The sequence below is a fragment of the Pinus tabuliformis genome, chromosome 8, assembly GCF_031772625.1.
Source record: "Pinus tabuliformis cultivar Carrire ecotype Pingquan chromosome 8, CPIR1, whole genome shotgun sequence".
Taxonomy (NCBI): domain Eukaryota; kingdom Viridiplantae; phylum Streptophyta; class Pinopsida; order Pinales; family Pinaceae; genus Pinus; species Pinus tabuliformis.
In genome coordinates this window covers 144,167,502-144,188,673 of record NC_142294.1, presented here as the reverse complement: position 1 = coordinate 144,188,673, position 21,172 = coordinate 144,167,502, and the positions used below count along the sequence as shown (strand labels likewise).

The 21,172-nt window shown below is 40.6% G+C and overlaps 1 protein-coding gene across 1 annotated transcript in view; it reads right to left on the bottom strand.

The window, feature by feature from the left end:
* Window positions 1-18,237, bottom strand: part of LOC149234531 (uncharacterized) — a 28,795-nt gene extending 10,558 nt beyond the window's left edge. The window contains exon 1 of the mRNA XM_089368295.1: window positions 18,056-18,237. Within this exon, the coding sequence (XP_089224421.1) occupies window positions 18,056-18,237 (182 nt within the window). The remainder of the gene's footprint in view (window positions 1-18,055) is intronic.
* Window positions 18,238-21,172: the final 2,935 nt, after the last annotated feature.

Sequence of the window (21,172 nt, the reverse complement as noted above, 5' to 3'; positions counted from 1 at the left end):
CCCAACCGCAATCGCCGACTGGCGGGGCGACACAAGCACAAACGGGTACCCTTACCCCTCATCTTGGCCCAGTGGTAAGCATCGCACAACAACCAATGGTATCACAACCATGGTTGGTGCAGTATCAACAACCGCAGTTCCAGCAAGTGTACCAAGGTACCGAGCAGCAGATTTTTGCGAACAATGGACAACCGTACCTACAATACGGTCAAAACCAACCACTTTACAGTGGGGTATTCCACCAACCGTATCAATCATACCAGCATCAAATACATTATGCCGGTATGCAAAGACCAACTGCTCAGGCGATCCCTTCGTATCCTGGGTACGCTTCGCCTAATCTGAGTCAACAACTGCCATTCGTGGCAACTCTAGAGTTACCCGATTTACATCGGTTGATGAACGATCTGATTGCTTATGCCCCTTGGTGGCCAGCGATTCCTCACAAACTTCCCTCCGACATTCCTAAATTCAATGGAAATCCGGGCGAAGACCCGTCAAATCACGTCATGACCTTTCATCTATGGTGTTCATCGAACACTCTGAACGATGATTCGATAAGACTTCGCCTCTTCCAGAGGACATTGACAGGTCCGGCGGCCAAATGGTATATAGAATTGCCAAGAGCCTCTTTCGACAATTTCAGCTCCTTAGCCACTACTTTCTTAACCCATTTTCAATTACCAATTAGGTATGAAACAGGAACCGAAATACTGACCAACTTCAAACAAACGACAGCTACTCACATATCAGATCATATACATGAGTGGCGTCGCCGTCGTAGGATGGTGAAAACATACGTTCCTGATCAGCTATTAGCCGAATGGTTTATAAAGTCATTACTTCCAGCTATAACGGAAGATGTGGCCAAAGGGGGAGTCGTAACAGAGGAGCAAGTCATTGCTCGTGCTCAATATTTAGACTTGGTATATACTCAGTCTGGCACACTCTATGACAAAATACCTGATGCCCCCAGACCTGAATTTTCAAATCCTCCCCCTCCTAAATCGAATATTGACTCTCATGCCGGAGATGGCGTGATTGGCACTGCAAGCGCGAAGTCGAAAAAGGCTTCACCTCAGAAAGCCCGTAAGACTTCAGATCGAAATGCCCATGAAGAGATTCTTGCTTCGGAAGTAAATGCCATATCAGCACATAAAGGCAAAGAAACCAATCAACCAGGAAGCAAGAAGAAACAAAACAAAGGGAAGAAGAAGAAACAGGATGATCCGTCACCTGAAAAAACTCCTTCGAACTCTCCTGAGAAAGGGAAAAAGAAATGGTCCTGTTCGATATGTGACGAAGATCACAAGACAACAGAATGTCCATACAAAGATGAGCTCAAGAGATTCTTTAAGAGTCCAAAGAACCCAGCTGTATTGACTGATCCTTTTCCCAAACCAGGTCAAAATATGGTTGATAGTGGAAATGCTTCCCCGTCGCAAGTGCTGATGTTGTCGATCTCTAAGCAGCAAAATGATGCTTTGATTTCGACAAGGAACAAAGATTATGGGAATCCGCAACTGTCAAACGAAAAAGGTAAAGATCAACCTAGTAGTTCGACAACAACTTCGACAGAAGTTGTCCCACCCATAATGCCAGAATTAACAATAAAACCACCTAAGGGTGTAGTACACAAGTCGACGTTTAATCCTCGTGCCAGAGCGGCGCAGCATTATAACATAGTAGAAGATTTGGCTCAATCGCCATCCGCTATGTCGACTCTAGAAGTACTACAAAATTGTCCATCCCAAAGGCAGGCATTGTTATCGGCAATAGGGGGGGTTGATCCTAAGGATTCTGATCTTGTGTCCTTTGATCACAAAGGGTATGACCCTCAGTTACCAGCTCAACTAGCCTTCCTTATTCAAGTAAAGGCCCTCAACAAAACTGTTCACAGAACAATTATTGACGAGGGGGCATCGACATGTATTATGTCAATGAGCTGCTGGAAAACGCTAGGGTCACCAACCTTGTCGAGATCTTTGACAACACTAAAGGCTTTCGACGGTAGGACATATACCCCTTACGGTATCCTAAGTAACTTAAAAGTTGAACTAGGTGGAAAAACAGTAGAGATTGATGTTGAGGTCATAGATGGAAATCTAGATTACAACATCCTACTGGGAAGACCATGGATTTATGCCATGGCTGCTGTCGTGTCGACTTATTTTAGGAAGATCGCATTCCCGTTTGAAGGAGGGATTACGGTCGTCGACCAACAGAACTTCCTCCTTAATGGTTCACAAGTTACGGGAAGCATTCCCATGATCCATGAAAGCGACCATTCAATTAAAGATATAGGAGTAGGCCTGTTGAAAGACCCCACAATGATGGGGACTTTCTCGCTGCCAAATCATATGTACATAGGAAGTGTACCATTGGTGGCCACCTGCAACATGATATCTTCCACGAAGGTCGCAAAAGGTAAAGTCATCATGGATCGGGCAAGGGTTTTGCACCCGAGCCCAATCGAAATATTGTAGCAATCAATGTTTCAGGCATGGGAGGCGAGCCCAAATCAATGCTCGTCAAGCATTTGGGTAGATAGGTCAGGAGAATGTGGAATCCCTTTGGATCCTTGGTCACGAGTGCATGCAAGTGACGAAGGAATCCTGCAATCAATGATGATTGAGGGGGCACCATGGGATGATAACCACCATCGTTCCCTTCCAAAGGAAGATACTCAAGGCGACCTGTATCACCCGTCAGTATTTGAATTCCTAACAAATACTGTAAATACGGTGGATTCCGAGAGAAACCTATCCAATATAGAAGAGACTATAGCCATAAATATCTCAACCAAAACAGACATTGTAGAGAATATTTATGTCGGCAAAGGTTGTTCCCCTTCAGAACAAGAAATATATAAAGCTCTTTTCCGCGAATTTAGAGATGTCTTTGCTTGGTCATATGATGAAATGCCAGGCATTGACTCGAGTATCGTTGAACATGAAATTAAGATGTATCCTGATGTCAAACCAGTAAGACAACGGCTTCGGCAGGTACACCCCAAGAAAGTCGCTGCCATTAAAGCGGAAGTTGAGAAGCTTCTCCATGCTGGTTTCATCTACCCGGTTCCTCTAACCGATTGGGTATCGAATATTGTCCCTGTTATGAAAAAACAAGGAACAATACGAGTGTGCGTCGATTATAGGGATGTAAATCAAGCCTGTCCAAAGGACAACTACCCTACACCCTTCATCGACCCGATAATTGATGAATGCGCCGGATGTGAAATCTTTTCGTTTATGGACGGATTTTCCGGGTATAATCAAAATAATATCCGCCCACAGGACCAGTCAAAGACTGCATTTATTTGTCCGTGGGGCACATTCGCTTATCGAAAATTACCCTTTGGTTTAAAGAACGCAGGGGCGACATTTCAGAGAGCAATGAATTATGCTTTCCACGACATCAAGAACATCGTTCAACCTTATCTCGACCATCTTCCGGCTCATTCGCAAAAGCGGACTGATCATCCGCATCATTTAAGAGCGATATTTCTACATTGCCGACACTACAAGATAAGACTCAATCCGCACAAATGTGTGTTTTGCGTCGGTTCTGGTCGTTTACTTGGCTTTATAGTCTCCAAGGATGGGATTCGTCTCGACCCTTGCAAGGTGCAGGCAATCATTAATTTGCCTCCACCTTCGAACTTGCTTCAGATTCAGAAACTCCAAGGGAAAGCAAACTTTTTGAGGAGGTTCATTCCAAATTACGCAGAACTTGCTAAAGGTTATACCCATCTCCTGAAAAAGGATGTACCTTTTGTCTGGGACCAGGTTGCACAAGCTTCCTTTGATGCTTTGAAAGAAGCGCTAGTCAAAGCATCATTAATGTACGCCCCAGACCATCTAAGGGATTTTAACCTGTATCTGGCTGCAGCAGATACGACCATTGCAATGGTTTTAGTTCAAGAAGTCGACGGAATTGAACACCCTATATATTATTTAAGAAAAAACTTAAATGATACGGAAAGTAAATATTCTCATGTTGAAAAGCTAGCATTGGCGGCTGTTCAAGCGATACAAAGATTTCGGCACTATGTCCTCTTTAGGAAGACCACCGTATTGTCAGATTGCAACCCCATGACTTATATACTGTCGCGACAGTTGCTTGGGGGAAAATATTCAAAGTGGATAGCTATCCTTCAAGAGTTTGATCTGGAATTTGTGAAATCCAAATCAAAGAAAGCTTTAGTTTTCGCAGAATTATTATGCGATCTCCCATCATCATCCAACGATGAAACGTCCAAAGAATCGATCGTAGACGAAAGTTTGTTTCTGATATCAGCAAGTGATGAGTGGTATGGAGATATAATAGTTTATCTCCAAACCCAAAAGTTTCGGCCAGACACCCCTCACTCAGAACAAAAACGCATTCGATACCAAGCAAAAGACTACATGATCGTCGGTGATACGCTTTACCGTCGTGGTGTCAATACGGTCCTGAGAAGGTGTCTAACCCATGAGGAGGCCGAAAAAGCCCTGAATGAATGTCATTCAGGCACCTGTGGGGGGCATCAATCTGGATATGCTACAGCACAAAGAATCTTACGAGCAGGATACTTCTGGCCAACCATGTTCAAAGATTGCATAACTGCAGTTAGAAGTTGCCATGCATGTCAGATTTTTGATAGCAAAACCAGAAGACCCCCCGCTCCTTTACAGCCAATAATAGCTGTGGGGCCTTTCGCCAAGTGGGGCATCGATTTCATGCAATGTAACCCCACCTCGACCGGGGGGCATGGGTATATTATAGTCACAGTTGACTATTTTACCAAATGGGCCAAGGCGATGCCTACATTGGATAACACTGGTGAAACAGCAACCCTATTCTTTTTTAATCATGTAGTCGCCAGATTCGGCGTGCCACAGGCCATAGTAACAGATCATGGATCGCATTTTCGCAATCACATGATGGTTGAATTAACTGCCAAACTAGGATTGTCTCACGACATCTCTACCCCGTACTATCCGCAAGCTAACGAACAAGTTGAAGCGATCAACAAGGTCCTGAAGCGCATGCTGCAAAGGATGGTTGGGGTTCACAAAAGAAGATGGCATTTGATCCTTTACTTGGCTTTGTGGGCCTATCGAACATCGGTAAGGAATGCCACTGGGTTCACACCGTTTCAACTGGTGTATGGCCTAGAGGCGATCCTACCAATCCAGTGTGAAATTTCGTCCCTTAAACTCGCAATTGATCTCCTCCCCGGAACCTCGGAAGAAGAAGCTCGTTTCTTGGAATTAATCCAGTTGGATGAAACCCGTCGTGATGCCGCCTTGGCCAACGAAGCCCACAAGAAACGAGTCAAAGCGCAGTTCGACAAAAATGTCAAACCCCGTGTCTTCTCGGAAGGTGATTTGGTCTTGCTTTATGACCAAGAATCCGATAAATTGGGAGCTGGGAAATTCAAGTCCTTATGGATGGGCCCCTATATTGTTAAAAGGGTGTTAGCAAAAGGTGCCTACGAGTTGGTAGATTATGACGGACTTCCACTGGCGCAACCCCGCAACGGGTTGTACCTTAAGCGTTACTATGCCTAATAGTAACCTGTATGCTTTTGTTACATTTTTGTTTTCGCTAAAGCGTTTGTTCCGGTTTAAGTAATCCGCTTTTTACACTTATTGCAGATGTCAAATCCATTGGAACCATGGGTTGGATATGCTGACGGAGCAAGTCGTAGTTCGAGGAACCTATCCTCAGCAGCATGGGCCATTTTTAACCCAAGCGGCGAGTTAATGAGTTTCAGGGGGGTATGTATTGGTCAATCAACAAATAATATCGTTGAGTATAGCGCGTTGATAGAGCTCCTCTCTGATGCCATCACACATGGCATACGCCGGCTAGTCGTCAGGCTAGACTCACAGCTCGTGGTACTACAGCTCAATGGTACCTACTCTGTCAGAAATCCAGCTATTTATCGCAAGTTCCTAAGAGTTAAAATCTTGGAAAGACAGTTTGATTTTATCCAATATCAACACATTTCCAGAAACTTAAACACATTAACCGACTCATTAGAAAACTATGTGTTAGATAGACATTTGCAAAATTGATAAAAAGAGAAGCATCATCGATGTTTCATACATGGATCACATAAAAACTGGAATAAACCCCGAAAATCAAAAATATATATAACTGTTTACGGTCTACATATAATGTTCTGTAACCAAGACAAAATCGGTCATACGACCCCAAAACTCAAAAATGGCTGGGGGGCACCCTAGCCTAGTGATGCTCATGATAACATGCCACGGCCTGTGCGATCATGCGCAGAAGACGAGACCATCGTCTAGGAACACCAGCAGTATGTCGCTGCAATCGTAGAGGCAACTCGTCGATCCGTACATCCGGAATCCCAAGGGTAAGACCCTCGACCTGTTCCTGCACAGCTGCAAGAGTCTCGGCCAAGTCAAGGTCACGGAGAATAGCTCTCCCTGGAGCCTCCCCTACTGGGGCAGCGGCCGGAGCCCTCGGACGAACTGCTGGACGGACGGGACCAACATCTGCATGCACACATGAGTTTGATTAGAGTCTTGATAGAGTAAAGCACGAGGACATTATAAATAAAAACATTAAACAGTGATAAAGTCAAAATATTTACCAAGATCACCCCACTGCTCGCCATCCGGTAGTACCAAATCCGGATCACCCCGGAAATCCATGCCAATATATGGATACTCGGAAAAAGCCATATCCTGCCGCTCGAACCACCTAAAGAAGGCATCAGTAAAAGTAATCCGAGATTGGCCTGCATGTCTAGCCATGTGGTCAACCCACCTCTGCATGCGTGGCTCAGTAGGAGATGGCAAGTCGAGGACAATGTACTGAGGTTGCATCAAGGGTATCTTCTCCAAAGCGAAGGCAGTCAAAACTGAACCAAAGCCAAAATTCTTCAGTCTCCTGTCCTTTACTTTGGTCAACTGGTTTTTCATCTGAACCAGTACTGCATCACACCAGTTAAAAACTTTCGGCTGAAGACACTCCAGGGCGTGCTGCACATATGACCTGTTGGCAACATGAGGGGATGCACTACCGGCCATCCTACAAATCGTGTACAGAATAGACCTGAGAGACCTGTCAGTAACATCACAGATAGAAATCTTGCCGTCTCTGCTCGGCTGGGATCCCTCCCTGCAATACTGATGGATATAATCTTTCACGGAATCACTCCCTCGGGCCGAACCGGACAAGGAAATGGGGGCACCCCGCCTTGACAACCCAGTCAAGAAGTAAATATCCACTATGGTCAAAGGGATGGACTTGCCCCTAATCTGGAACACTTGGTTAACAGGATCCCAAGCATCAAGTAGGTACTGCAGTAAACGTATCTATGCCCTCATGCTAGATATGCGGAAGAATTTTAGCAAACCACAGTTCCGCAACGCGCTCACGGTAACAGGATCATGGAGGGAAATCATGTCCTCCTCTTCATGCTCTTGTTCTCGCCACGTAAGAGTCATTCTGCTCCAATAAACTCTGCAAAACCAACAAGAGGAGGAGTAAGATCCCTGACTGAGTAAAGAAAATGGCAAAAATCTCATGAAAAATTGTGCAACCAAGATGTTTTCTGCGCCCAACGTAGGTAGGGAAGGGCCTCACCTGCGTTGGGAGACAAACTGCCTTTGAAAATGAGAACCCCCAACGCAGGTTTCGATATAGGGCACTTGCGCTGATGGCAAGGCGCCCTAGAGAAACCCTAGGGGCTCATGGGGGCAGGAAAACAAGCATAAAACTGAGAAATAAGACCATGAAAAGATAGAACTAGGGTTTAGCTCCTACCTGGTGGAAACGACGCTGAAAATCGTCCACAGAATCTCCCGAAATCAACTGGTGAAAAATCGAGAGGAAGAGGCACCTCCAAAGCTCCAACAAACCAAATGCACATGAAATGGTAAAATGAGAAGTAAAAACATCTTTTAATTGCTTTTACGTAGTTAAAAGTGAAATATTAGTATTTTTACTTCATGTTATCCATTTCTAACAAGTTTGTTGCAGCAATTGATGAAAATAGTACTATCTCTGGAAAAGAAAAACTAGTCATGGTAAAATATGAATTTGACCTTATCAAACGAGCAGTTTTGGCAAAGTTCATGCTCGTTAAAAAATAAACGCAAGATCCGAGCAGTTTTAATGCGTAAATTCATGCTCGTTAAAAAATAAACATAAGCTTGTGAGCAGGCTTTCCCCAGAGTTCAAGCTCATCCAGAAAAAATGAACCGGTAAATGACCATTTGAGACCGTAAATTCATCAGCCATAAAAGCCTTGGTCGTGTTTGTGTACCGCCACCTCCACTTTTCATTTGGCCGATCATTCACATCCACTTGATTGTTTACCTATTTTGAGGAACAGCTGCGAAGAGTGATCCCACCTAGCCATCCTTGTAATACTGCCGTGATTGGAAAATTCCAACCTGTACCTGGAATCTGCTGCTATCCCTGTTTATCACTCGTTCCTCAAAAGACGAGTCTTCTTTGAGCTCTTTTCACTGACTCGTAAAATATGAAAAGTTTGCCGAGTTTTGGCCTTCCAGCTCGTTAAAAGGACCGGAAGAGCTATCCCTCCTCTAGATTTTAATCTTTTTGGACCTGAGGGATTATTGCACAAAAAGATCGAGCGCTTGTCTAGTTCGGCTCGATAAAGATATCGAACATTCATCCCTTCTGTATTGTTTTATACTTTTTCGGACTTAAGGGATTAAATGACGAAAAAGGACCCCTGGAGTCCACTTTATGTACCCTTTTCAGACTCTCTAAAAATGAAAAGGACCGAGTTGTCTTTGTCGCTGGGCTCGTTAAAAATATTAGATAGCGACAAACTTGTCTTTAGACGAGAACGAGTTTCACTATCGCTAGGCTCGTTAAAACATAGCGATAGGCTTGCCCGAAGGGCAGGTTATAGAACAAGCATATGTTATCCTCCTCAAGCTTGACAAAAATAAAGAGGTACTGGTCAGAAATGACTGGGGAAAAATTGGGAAGAACCTCAAAGCTTAATGGTAGCAAGTCGCTCTTGAACATGACACTTTTGCCTCCGTAAATATCGGGTTGGGTTATTATCATTCACCAGTCCCTTCACCATGGTCTCGCCATACCATCCATACATGGGGTAATGCTACCGATCCATCACATCAGTGTCGTTATATGTTCAAGAGATGTCATTCAGAAAGTGTCAACCGGGTCCCATCCACTACCGTACATCATCTTTCATCCTTCCGTGACCACCACCCTGAATCATATTTCACAGATCGTTTTCACCATCATCACTAGCTCCGTTCCATGTCACTGATGTGGGATTCATTAAGGCCCTCCTTTGACGGATCACTTCTTGTCAACGTCAGCTCATTATCCAAGAAGTTGATCTAGGAACACCCCCTCAGTACTTTGAAGCTTGCATGCCTCAATGGCAAGTTTCTCACTCCCGGCGATAGGTATACATTAATGACCTTCGACCAGGAGACTTTGCGTGGTGTTCGACGTCAGATCCTATACTCACACCACGTGAATTGTGCTGCAGTACCTTGAGGGTCATCATCATTATCGGTGATTCCTCTCGCGCTTGTTAACAGTTTACATTATTGACTGGTAATCAAGCGATGTCTTTCCATGTTCGACTTCAAGAAATTCTCACATGGATCGACTTGTACTAGAGTGAAGATCGGACAAGTTTGAAGACCCCGGATCTAGTTTCATCCATCCGGGCTGCGATATATGTTCAGGAGATAAAAACATAGACATGTGCAGCAGATGATCATCCTACTAAAAGTATGATAATTGAAAGCAGATAATTATCAGTCTATTATCAGACGATCGTCTATTTATGTACAACAAATGTATTTATAAAGCTGAGCATGGGAAATGCCCGCATCAGCTAGATCATGAAAAGAAAGTATGAAAAGATAATGTATTGTATTGTATTTTGTTACAGGTCACCTCCCGACGATTGAATGAACTTCGGATCCTCCTAATAAAGCATTTCACCCGATAAACGATCTCATACTTTAGGGGGCAACTGTTATAGACATTTTTGTGCCTTACAGCATAGAGCATGAAATGTCAATAATCTAAGGGATCCAAAGTCCCTAAACATGTTGTTATTACCCTTAGAAGAACAAGGTCAGCAAACCACAGCACTGCAAATCAGTTCTCCACTGAAAAACACTCAAAAACAGGTCAGTTCTGGATCAAAGCAGCTGCTCCACTAAGCATCTGCGCTGAATGTCAAAAGCTCTATGGTGTACCTACGCTGCATAGCAAGTGCAACAAAGGCTACCTGTGCTGGGCGTACTTTGACATGTGGAGGAATCTTTTTCTCAATGTGCCAGTGCCCAGGAAGCTTCCAAAAAGACACTTGATCATAAGATTCGCCTAATGATGAGTTAAGAGCTTCTAAAACTCCCAGTGGAAGGTAGAAACTCCGAGTGAAGAGCTGAAGAACAACTGGAGTTGAAGAGGACAACAAGTCACACATCAAGCTGACTTATCTTCACTCCAAAACTCTATATAAGGATCTCATCCCATGGGATCTAGGAGGCCGGAATTTTGTGCAAAGAATTGCTGTTGGTTTACAGTTGTGAGTATTGGGTGATTGCTTGAGGGAGGTGAAGAAGAGATTTCTCTCCGTCGGGAAGGTGATGCTGGATTGGACCTCTCATGGTTGTATCACCGCCTGAACCTTACTTCCATATATTAATAAAGCATTTGAGGTTCTTCTATTCGCATGTGTTTCAATGGTGTATTGTCTTACTTGCGTCTTTGATTTATGCTAATCCTTGAATCGATTATGAATGCATGCCTCTTGTAGTTTCCTTTTCTTGTCTTATTTGCAGGATCTCGTGTAGCTGGGCCCGTGAAAGGACTTGGATCTGGGAGCAAGCGGCAAACGAAGGAGATTGGATCGACCATTTGCGCAAGACATCGGTAAGTGGATCTCTTCCTTCTATCTCTTGCATGTCATAAAGAAGAAACTTTAGATAGCTTTGCTTTCAGCTGTTGCTAAGGAACTGTCACCCTTAGAGTGGGTTAGGGTCATTCCGAGTTGGATACTTTCCCCCACAACACTGAGAATCTCTGATGAAAAGAACCTTGATAGAGAGAAATCCCATCTCCTTAACGTTTTTGTTAATAATGGTTATAGTAGGCACCAAGGTCTGAAATCTTTCCTTAAAGAGAGCAAAGGTCCCAAAGTTAAGAAAGACCCTAAGGATCGAGTCTCAGGGGTTCATCTCCCTTTCATCCAGGGGACCACTAATAAGATTGTGAGGATTCTCAGAAGGCATAATGTTCCCTCTACCTTTAGACCCCTTAACACCATCCGTAGCTCCCTTAGATCAGTAAAAGACCCTATTGACCCCAAGGACATGAAAGGTGTCTATGTTATTCCTTTCTCCTGTGGGACCCCCTATGTTGGTGAGGCGGGGCATTCTATTACTCAAAGGATTCATGAGCACTTAGCTGACATTAAACATGGGAGGACCCAGTCTTCCACCTTGGAAGAGCATGTGGAAAGTACTAAACATCACATATGCATTGAGGAGGCCCGGGTTATTGCCAATATTGCTCCTTTTCATCACCGAAAGTTTAGGGAGGCCATAGAAATTGAAAAAAGGCTGAGTAATCTCAATAGGGATGACGGCTGGAAAGTTAGTAGTTTTTGGATCCCTGCCCTTTCCTCCTAGCCACCACTCCCCGCCCGCCCCTTGTGTTGTTGTTTTTACTGAGGTCTTTTTTACTTTTTCCCCCTGGTCTTCTGGATCATTTGTTTTCCTTTTTTCCTTCTCGGCTCTTTGATTTTTATTCAATTTTTAGTATTTTATTTTAATTTTACTAGTTCTCTTTCACTCCTAGATTAAAAATAAGAACAAAATGTTTGAATAATTCATACAAATCTTTTTTAACATAATTGTATAAATAAATTAAATAAAATTTTCTTTACCTAAACATTGATGAAGGAATTTCAAAGATGGGAACTATTTATCTTGTCACCCCTTTAGATATAATTAAATTAAATTAATAATGAATTAACTAACCACTTAGAAAACGCTATATTCTTTCTCATTAGTTATTCAATACTGTTAGATTCCTTAAACTTAGTATTAGGTCAATTATTTAACTAACAAAATAGGTTATCCATTTAATAAGCTTTTTTTAATTTTTCTTATTATTTCATATAATATTAATGCTATAAGTTTTTATTTATTTAGATAGTGTTAATAATAAAAAAAAGGTCCATTAATAGGTTATTGATCTTGGTAATTAAATACAAACAATTACTTTTACTCAAATATGGTAATAAATATAACAAAGCTAACTTATAAATTAATTAAATAATTATTTATTTATATAGTTTTAATAATAAAAAGGCCTATTAATAGGTTATTGATTCATACTCTTGATAGTTAAATACAAACAATTACCTTTATTCAAATATGGTAATAAATATAACAAAACTAACTTACAAATAAATTAACTAATTATTTTTTCCCCGTCCCTATCCCTTGGTCCAGTCTAGTTGCCCAGTCAAATATAGTCATTGGATGATCTTCTCTCTCTATTTAACATGCAGTCATTTCCTATTCAAATATAGCCTTTGGATGATCTGCTCTCTCTATTTAACATGCAGCCATGATCTCGTTCTTCAACTTGTCCTGACGATGAACCACACTTGTTTGTCTGAAACGCGTTGACAAATGAATTATGATGTGATTTTCATTGAAAACTCTTCTCAATAAAATTTAAGTAAATTGTGCAAAGTGACTCACTCTTAGAAAAAACAATTTCTGTGAATTTATCTAAAATACATTCTCGAAGAATTTGGAGGAATAAGAAGAGAACATGAAGCAAATTGAAAGTGGATGCCCAAATTACAGCATACTAGATTAAATATTTTATGCTAGATCGTGGGTCGGATGTGAATATTTTCCAAGGAAAACTTGGGACGCATCAAGAAGGCAAAATATAGTTTTTTATCCAATCCAACTATGAATGGAAAACTAATACTACATCTTGCCTATTAGTAGACTAGAGGATGTTGAAGTTGATATTGCAGGTGTCAAAACATATACCGACTTTGAGGTGATAAACATTATGGGAGATAAATATTCATATCCATCCTTATTAGGAATTGATTGTGCATTTGAGAACTATGTAGTTATTGATTTAAAAAGGGAAATGATGAATTTTTAAGTAAATGGGCTTTGGGTCATCTAGAATTTATACCCTTAGAAAAGTATAATATTTATGGAGCCTATGGATGATGTGGAGCAACCTATCTTATTGGACCAGCTATATCACCTTACTAAAGGGAATAGGGAAGACTACATCAATATGATGACCGTTGGTTCTATTAGTTGGTGAAGCATTCAAAATATCAAGGTTTCCTCAGGTGTTGTGCTAGATGATTGGTAGTAAGGTGATCATGAGATCCATTCTTGGCACTGTGTAATTGTTCGTGTAGAATTTCTTGTAGACACAAACTCATGCAATTTACTAAAGCACAGAAAATGAATCTACTTGTATTTTCAAATAGCAGAAGCTAACATATCGATGAAAACAATATGAATAAGAAGAAGACAAATCAATGGCACATAACACAATAAATTATCCTGGGGAGAGCCACAGCTCAAAACCCCACCTATTTGTATTGCATTAAATCAGAAATATGAGTGAAGATACAAATATTTTTCTAACTAGAATAATTCCACACAAGTATGCTCAACTCTCTACCTCACAAACTCGCTATTAGCCAACACTTAGCCAATTTCCACTCCTTACCAATCCCCTATTTCCTTGCGCAATTCCTAGGATGAATAGCCCGTATTTAAAGGGAATTCATGCTTTCAAAACCACGCAATCCAAACATAGGTCCTTCTTTGATTGAATGCATGATATTTACAACTCAATAAATCATACATCTAATAGTACATTGTCTCTACACTCTAGTCTCAACTGGTTCTTTCTCTAAACTGGCATGCATGATTTTCTCATGAGGGAATCTTCGGTTAACTGGAGTAACACTTGTGGATACTGACTGTTAGTCCTCTATTAGTTCCACAAACAGTTAGAACTAATTTAACTGACCATAACTCAATAAATTGAGTTAATCTAATTACAACTCAAATAAACTCATATTGGACCCCTAAAATTTAGGGAGAACATATAAATGACTATAGAAATATTTCCGACTTGAAATTCCTAAGCTAATTGAGTTAATTAAACTTAATTAACTATTTACAAGTTGCTATGAGAATATAATTTGATTTTAATTCACAGTTTAATTCAAGGTGAAATTAAACTTGAATTCCTTGTTTCCATTTCTCAACACTCCCTTTAAAAAAGAAAGAGATTATCTGCTACGCTGATCCTGCCTTTGTGAAACTCAAATTTACATCTTGACAATGCCTTTGTCAAAATGTCAGCATCTCGCTCCTCCATGGGAATGCACTCTAACAACATGATCTGCCTCAATACACAATCTTTGAGATGATGATATCAGATATCAATGTGCTTGGACCTATCATGAAAATATGGATTTTCAAATAGTTTGATACAACTCTGATTATCGCAGTAAATCAAAATTGGATCCCTCTACTGACCAAACAAACCAACTAGGATCTTCCTCATCCAGATGGCCTCACATGCTACGTAATTTTCAACCATGTACTCTGCCCCTACCAAACTATGTGCAACCAATATTTATTTCCTATTGTACCAAGAAACTACCGCTGACCCAATACTGAAGATACCTTATGATGTGCTTTAGCAGTCGGATGAACTCCCCACCCAATCTGTATCCATGAAGCCTTGAAGCTTCACCGTCTGTCTATCTGTACCATAATCCATACTTAGAAGTGCCCCTGAGGTATCGTAATACATGCTTTTACACCTTCCAATACATCTGGGTAGGCCTAACCTTCGCTTGACTAAGATGGTTAACTGCATAGCATAAATCTGGTCATGTGTTCACCAATTACATGAGTGAACCCACATGCTACTTGTAAACAATAGCTTCCACTACCTCTCCCGAAGTAGTATCCTCCTTCCTCTAGTTACCAGCTAGAGGAGTCCGTATAGGCTTGCAACTCTCCATGTGGAACCTCCTGAGTCTCTCATTGGCATACTTGCCTTGAGACACAAACAACCCCCATCACCCTACCATACTTCCATGCCTGGAAAGTAATGCATGAACCCCAAGTCCTTCATCTCAAACTCTCTTGCAAGGTCCTCCTTACAAGATTTGATCAGCTGATCATCACCTATCAGTAAGAGATCATCAGCATAAAGTACAATGATCAACAATTTACCTTCCATCACTACGTGGTACAGGTTCACATCCGCTTCACTCTTTGTGAAGCCCAACCTGGTGAAGTAGTTGTCTATCCTGGTGTACCAAGCATGAGGTGTTTGCTACAACCCATACAATGCTCTCTTAAGCCGACGCACATGCAACTCATGGTGGAAGCTCTCAAAACTTTCAAATTTCTCTATGTACACCTCTTCCTTAGTCGTGCCATTACAAAAGGTTGTCTTTACATCCATCTAATGTATCTTTAAACCCATCTTTTTTGATAGTGCCAATATAGATCCGATTGACGAGTACCTTGCAATAGGAGAAAAGGTCTCATCATAGTCAATCCCCTCTACCTATGAAAATCCACGGGCCACAAACCTCGCCTTATGCTTCTCCACACTACTATCTGTAGCTTGCTTTACCTTGTAAAGCCAACGAGAGCTCACCACAGACTTATCCTCTGGTATCGGTACCACATCCCAAACACTGTTACGAATTATGGAATCATACTCTTCCACCATGGCATCAACCCAAACCAGTTGTTTCACAGCTTCCTCAAAGGAAGATGGCTCAGTCAGAACACATTTGCTCATAATAGACATGTATCCATTGTACCCGTCAGGTGACCTCCTCTGTTTGTGTTGTGATGTGGTTGCTCCCACATTCTCTCTAGAATCTGACAACAATATATCTATCTATCTAGTGTGGTTTCTCCCATCTTTGGAAGTCTCTACATGAGTGGATGTATCCACTCTCAGATCCTCTACATGTGGCTTCTCCACATCAATCTGAGGCTCCTAATCTTAGGAGCTAAAATATCCTCAATTGCATGTAGCTGAAGCTCCCTCTCAAAGGGAAACTCGCATGGCATTCCCCTCATCGAATTTGACATCCCTGTGAACCACTATCACCCTGGTGGTTGACAAGTAGACCTGATAGTTTTGAGTTTTATCAGTGTACCGTACAAATATCCCCAACTTTGTTATCGGCTCAAGCTTCTTCTGTGCATATTTGGTCACATGGAAATATAACGTTGACCCAAAATTCTTGAAGTGACCAATATCTGGCCTCTTATTTGGAATAAGCTTCCTCTGATGTCTTCATCCCAAGTATCTGATGTGGGCTATAGTTTTGAACATAAATCATTGTGTTGCATGCCTCAACCGACAAGTGTAGTGGTAGAACCTCATCATGCAACATCACCCTCGTTGCCCCTACTGTGCTTCTATCCTTCCTCTTGGACACCCCATTCTATTGAGGGTTATGGGGTGCTAACAACTCCCATTTAATCCATTTCATTGTACCAAAGTTCTTAAACTTGTTTGATACATACTCACTACCATTATCACTCTGTATAGATTTAACCTTCTTGCCCGCCTCTTTCTCAACCAATGCATTAAGTTCACAAATCTTTGTGAAATTTTGATCCTTATTTTGCATGAAAAATATCCAACATTTACAAGAAAATCCATCAACAAATATAACATAATACATGTGTTTGGCCATGGACGTTGTCAAGAATGGTTGACATACATCTGAATGGACTTGCTCTAGAATAGTCTCTGCTCGACTGTCTTTGTTGTGAAAGGAATTCTTGGTTTATTTACCCAAAGTACACCTCTTGCATGTATCAACTTGCTCTATTGTACCTTTGGAAAATTGGTGGAGATCTACTGCATGATCTTCAAAGCCCCATGATGCAAGTGGCCCAATTGCCTGTGGCACCACTCGTTAAGGTCTCGGCTTTGCACCATCTCTGCTTTCATGCTCAAAGAAACACAGTCATCTACCTCCATCTATAGAGATTCTTCATCTGAATCCCTATCTTCTTTACTTGACCCATGGCTATGTGTCGAAGGAACGCCTTTCCTTTTGAGAAGATCACATCATAGCCTCTATCCTCAAGCATGGCAATGGATACAAATTTCTTCTTCAACCTGGGCACATACATAACATTCTTCAAGGTGAGTGGAGCCACATGCTCCCTCTAAAAAGTAAATGTGCCCAATCCAATAGCACTATACCTCCCATCGTCACCCATCTTGATATGCATCTGGAGATATTTCTCCTCTAGGTCACTGAATTACTCCTTATCGCCAGTCATTTGGAATGAAGCTCCACTGTCTAAGTACCATACACTTCACATCATTGAAGAAATCATGCATGAAATGAGGCAAAAGTCCAATTCGAATTGAGAGGCCAAAGTCTCACCTGCCGCTCCTCCTGAGGACTTCTCCTTGGACTTCTTGAGTGGACAATTTGTAGCAAAATGGCCCGGCTCATGACAATGAAAGAATTTCACTTTCCTCATGTCTTTCTTCTTGCCTCCATGACAAGAATCTGATTTGGAAAGGGAAACTTTCCCTTTCCCCTTCTTTGCCTTAATCGCTAAGGCACAATTATCTTCATCATTAGTCTTTGCTGAAGAGCCATCCCTAGTGTTGCTCATGATATCTTCCTCCATCAAATCCGACCATAGCCATTCCCAATATGGCAACTTTTCCCGACCATTAATAGAGTCCTGAGAACTATGCCAACTCTTTGGGAGTTCCAAAAGAGAAAGACTCGCAATATCATCCTCGGAAACCATGATTCCAACACTTCCAAGTTCATCATGACATTGAGTGAACTTGGTCAAGTATTTTGGAATAGTCTCACCTTTCTCTGTTTTATTTTTCTAAGTTTGTCCTCAGTGCCAATTTCCTTTGGTCACTGATGTTATGATACAATTCTGTTAATGCTTTCCATGTAGCATACAGATTTTCCTTGCCATGGAGACTCAAGACAATGCGGTCTCGGACTCCTTCAAGGATTATCTGCCTCACCTTCACCACACACTTCTTACATTTAGCTAGATTATGTGCATCTGATGCTACTGGATTAGGAATGTCTTGATCAACAAATTCCTTAAATCCATTATCCTCCATCACAACCTCCATTCTATCCGTCCGAGCTATATAATTCGAACTGCCTTCCAAGGCATACTCGAGCCGAAAACCACAGAACAACATATGTCGATCCTAAAGTATGCATTGCAAATTCGAATTTCACCTATAACCCAAAACTCAATACTTTGAAATATCCTCAATTATATTGAATTCAACTTGGATACCATGTAGAATTTCATGTAGATTCACAAGCTCATGCAATTTACTAAAGCATAGGACAATAATATACTTCTACTTTCAACCGACGAACACCAATAGATCGATGAAAACAATATGAACAAGGAGAAGATAAATCAATGGTACATAACACAATAAGTTTTCCTGGGGAAAGCCACAACTCAAAACCTCACTTATCTGTATTGCATTAAATCAGAAATATGAGTGAAGATACAAATCTTGTTCTCACTAGAAAAATTCCACACAAATATGCTCATCTCTCTACCTCACAAGCCTGCTATTAGCCAACACTTAGCCACTTTCCACTGCCTGCCAAGCCCCTATTTCCTTGCACAACTCCTAGAATGAATAGCCTATATTAAATGGAATTCATGCTTCCAAAACTACGCAATCCAAACATAGGTCCTTCTCTAATTGCATGCATTATATTTACAACTCATTAAATCATACAACTGATAGTACATTGTAGCTACACTCTAATCTCAACTGGGTCTTTCTCTGAACTGACATGCATGAGTTTCTCATGAGGGAATATTTAGTTAACTGGAGTAACACTTGTGGATGCACCAATGCACCAACTAGCTGTTAGTCCTCTATTAGTTCTACAAATAGGTAGAACTAATTTAACTGACCATAACTCAGTGAACTGAGTTAACATAATTACAGCTCAAATAAAGTCATCCTAGACCCCTAGAATTTAGAGAAAACATACGCATGACTACAAAAATACTTCCAACTCGAAATTCCTAAGTTAATTAAACTTAATTAACTATTTACAAGTTTCTATGAGAATAGAATTTGATTTTAATTCATAGTTTAATTCAAGGACAAATTAAACTAGAATTTCTTATTGCCATTTCTCAACAGTTCGATGTGTTCACTGGATTGGTGCAGAGGTACAAAAATATCCCACTTTTAATGGTATTGAATCTGTTGTATATTTTCTTAAATTAATTAATTCTAAAATTGAATAAGGTCAAAAGATCCCTTTGATGAATGTTTCTTTGCAAGCAACCCCTGCGAGATGGTGGGGAGCCCATCACGATCACCTCCATGATTGGGAAACTACTAATTTTTCCATGATGTGTACATTTTCTTCTCTAGAGAGTTGCTTTAGTCAAAATCCTATATATGGTGGGTATACCAGTATACAAAAGCATATACAAACTTGCAATTATGTTTGGTTGTCAGAAATCAGCTTACCAATTGCAATGTGGACACACCAGTACATCCATACATTAGGAAATTTCCCGTGAGACTGGAATTTGAAGGAGGAAATGAAGAGATAGATGATGGATTGGAATATGTTGACAACTCAATTTTTTAAATATTTCTCATTTTCAAATATGGATGAAAAGCTCACTGAAACCTTAAAATCTATTAAAAGGGTGTTGTTTCCTTTTGGGAAAGCAGTTGAGGAATGTAACAGGTATGCAAATTTTGTGCACCAATATGATTCATGTTTTCATGAGGTTGTATCTTCTATAAAAATTGATAAAGAACCTAATGATGACATAGAAGAGTTAAGGAATCTATATTTTAAATAATCTGAGGGGGATTGAGGGATAAAGGAGGATAATGTAAAGGATGCCCATAATTTGAAACCACTCAAGCTACAAAAAATTAACATTGGGACCAATGAGAAACCAAAAATCGCCTTTATTGGTGATTATTGGGATGGGCATACCACTAAGGAGATATTTGGATTGTTAAAGGAGTATTAATATTTGTTCCCCATATTGGTATCAAATCTTAAGGGGATTAAAGGAGACTTGGGTGAGATGAAGATAGTTTTAAAACATGATGCAAAGTCGATTAAGAATCAACTATATCAATTAAATCCTCACTTCAAAGAAAAGGTGAAGAAAGAGATTGATAAGATGTTGGTTGCAGGAATCATATTTCTGGTTAATGAAGCAAAGTGGATTAGTCCCATTATGATCTAGGATAATAAAGATTCACAAGAGATTCAAGTATGTGTTGAATATAGGAGCCTTAACAATGCTTGTGTCCATGATCCATTTCCTACTCCTTTCAATGATGAGGGATTGGATAATGTTGTAGGTAATGAAGCTTACTCCTTCATCGATAGGTTCTTTGGCTCTCTCCAAGTTTGTATTGTCAAATAAGATAAGAAGAAAAATACATTCATGATGGAATGGGGTTCCTGTGCTTATAATGTTATGCCCTTTGTCTTGAAGAATGTTCCCAAAGTATCTTTGTGGGTTGTAATTGCTACATTTCATGATTTTATTCATAATTTTATTGAAGTATATATGGATGATTGGATGGTTTATAGTTTGTTGAAGAATCATTCTAGTTTACCAAGGGTCATGTTTGATCATTGTAGGCAGTTACAAATTTCTCTGAATTTAAAGAAGTGTATTTTTGTTGTCCCTTTTGGAACATTGCTTGGGCATATCATTTGTAAGGAGGTATTATGTGTAGATCCTACCAAGGTTATAGTAATATTGAATATGCCACGACAAACTAGCGTTAAATAGTTAAGATCCACTCTGGGTCATACAGGATACTATCCCAAGTTCATCCGCAATTATGCTCTCATTACTACAACACTCGAGAAATTATTGAAAAAGTCTGAGAAATTTACTTAGAATGTTGAATGTTACTCTCCATTTGATACCTTGAAGGATAATCTTGCAAGTGCACCAATCCTAGTTTATCTAGATTGGAATAAATAATTTCATGTCCATAAAGATGCATCAGGGATTACTTTGGGAGTTGTATT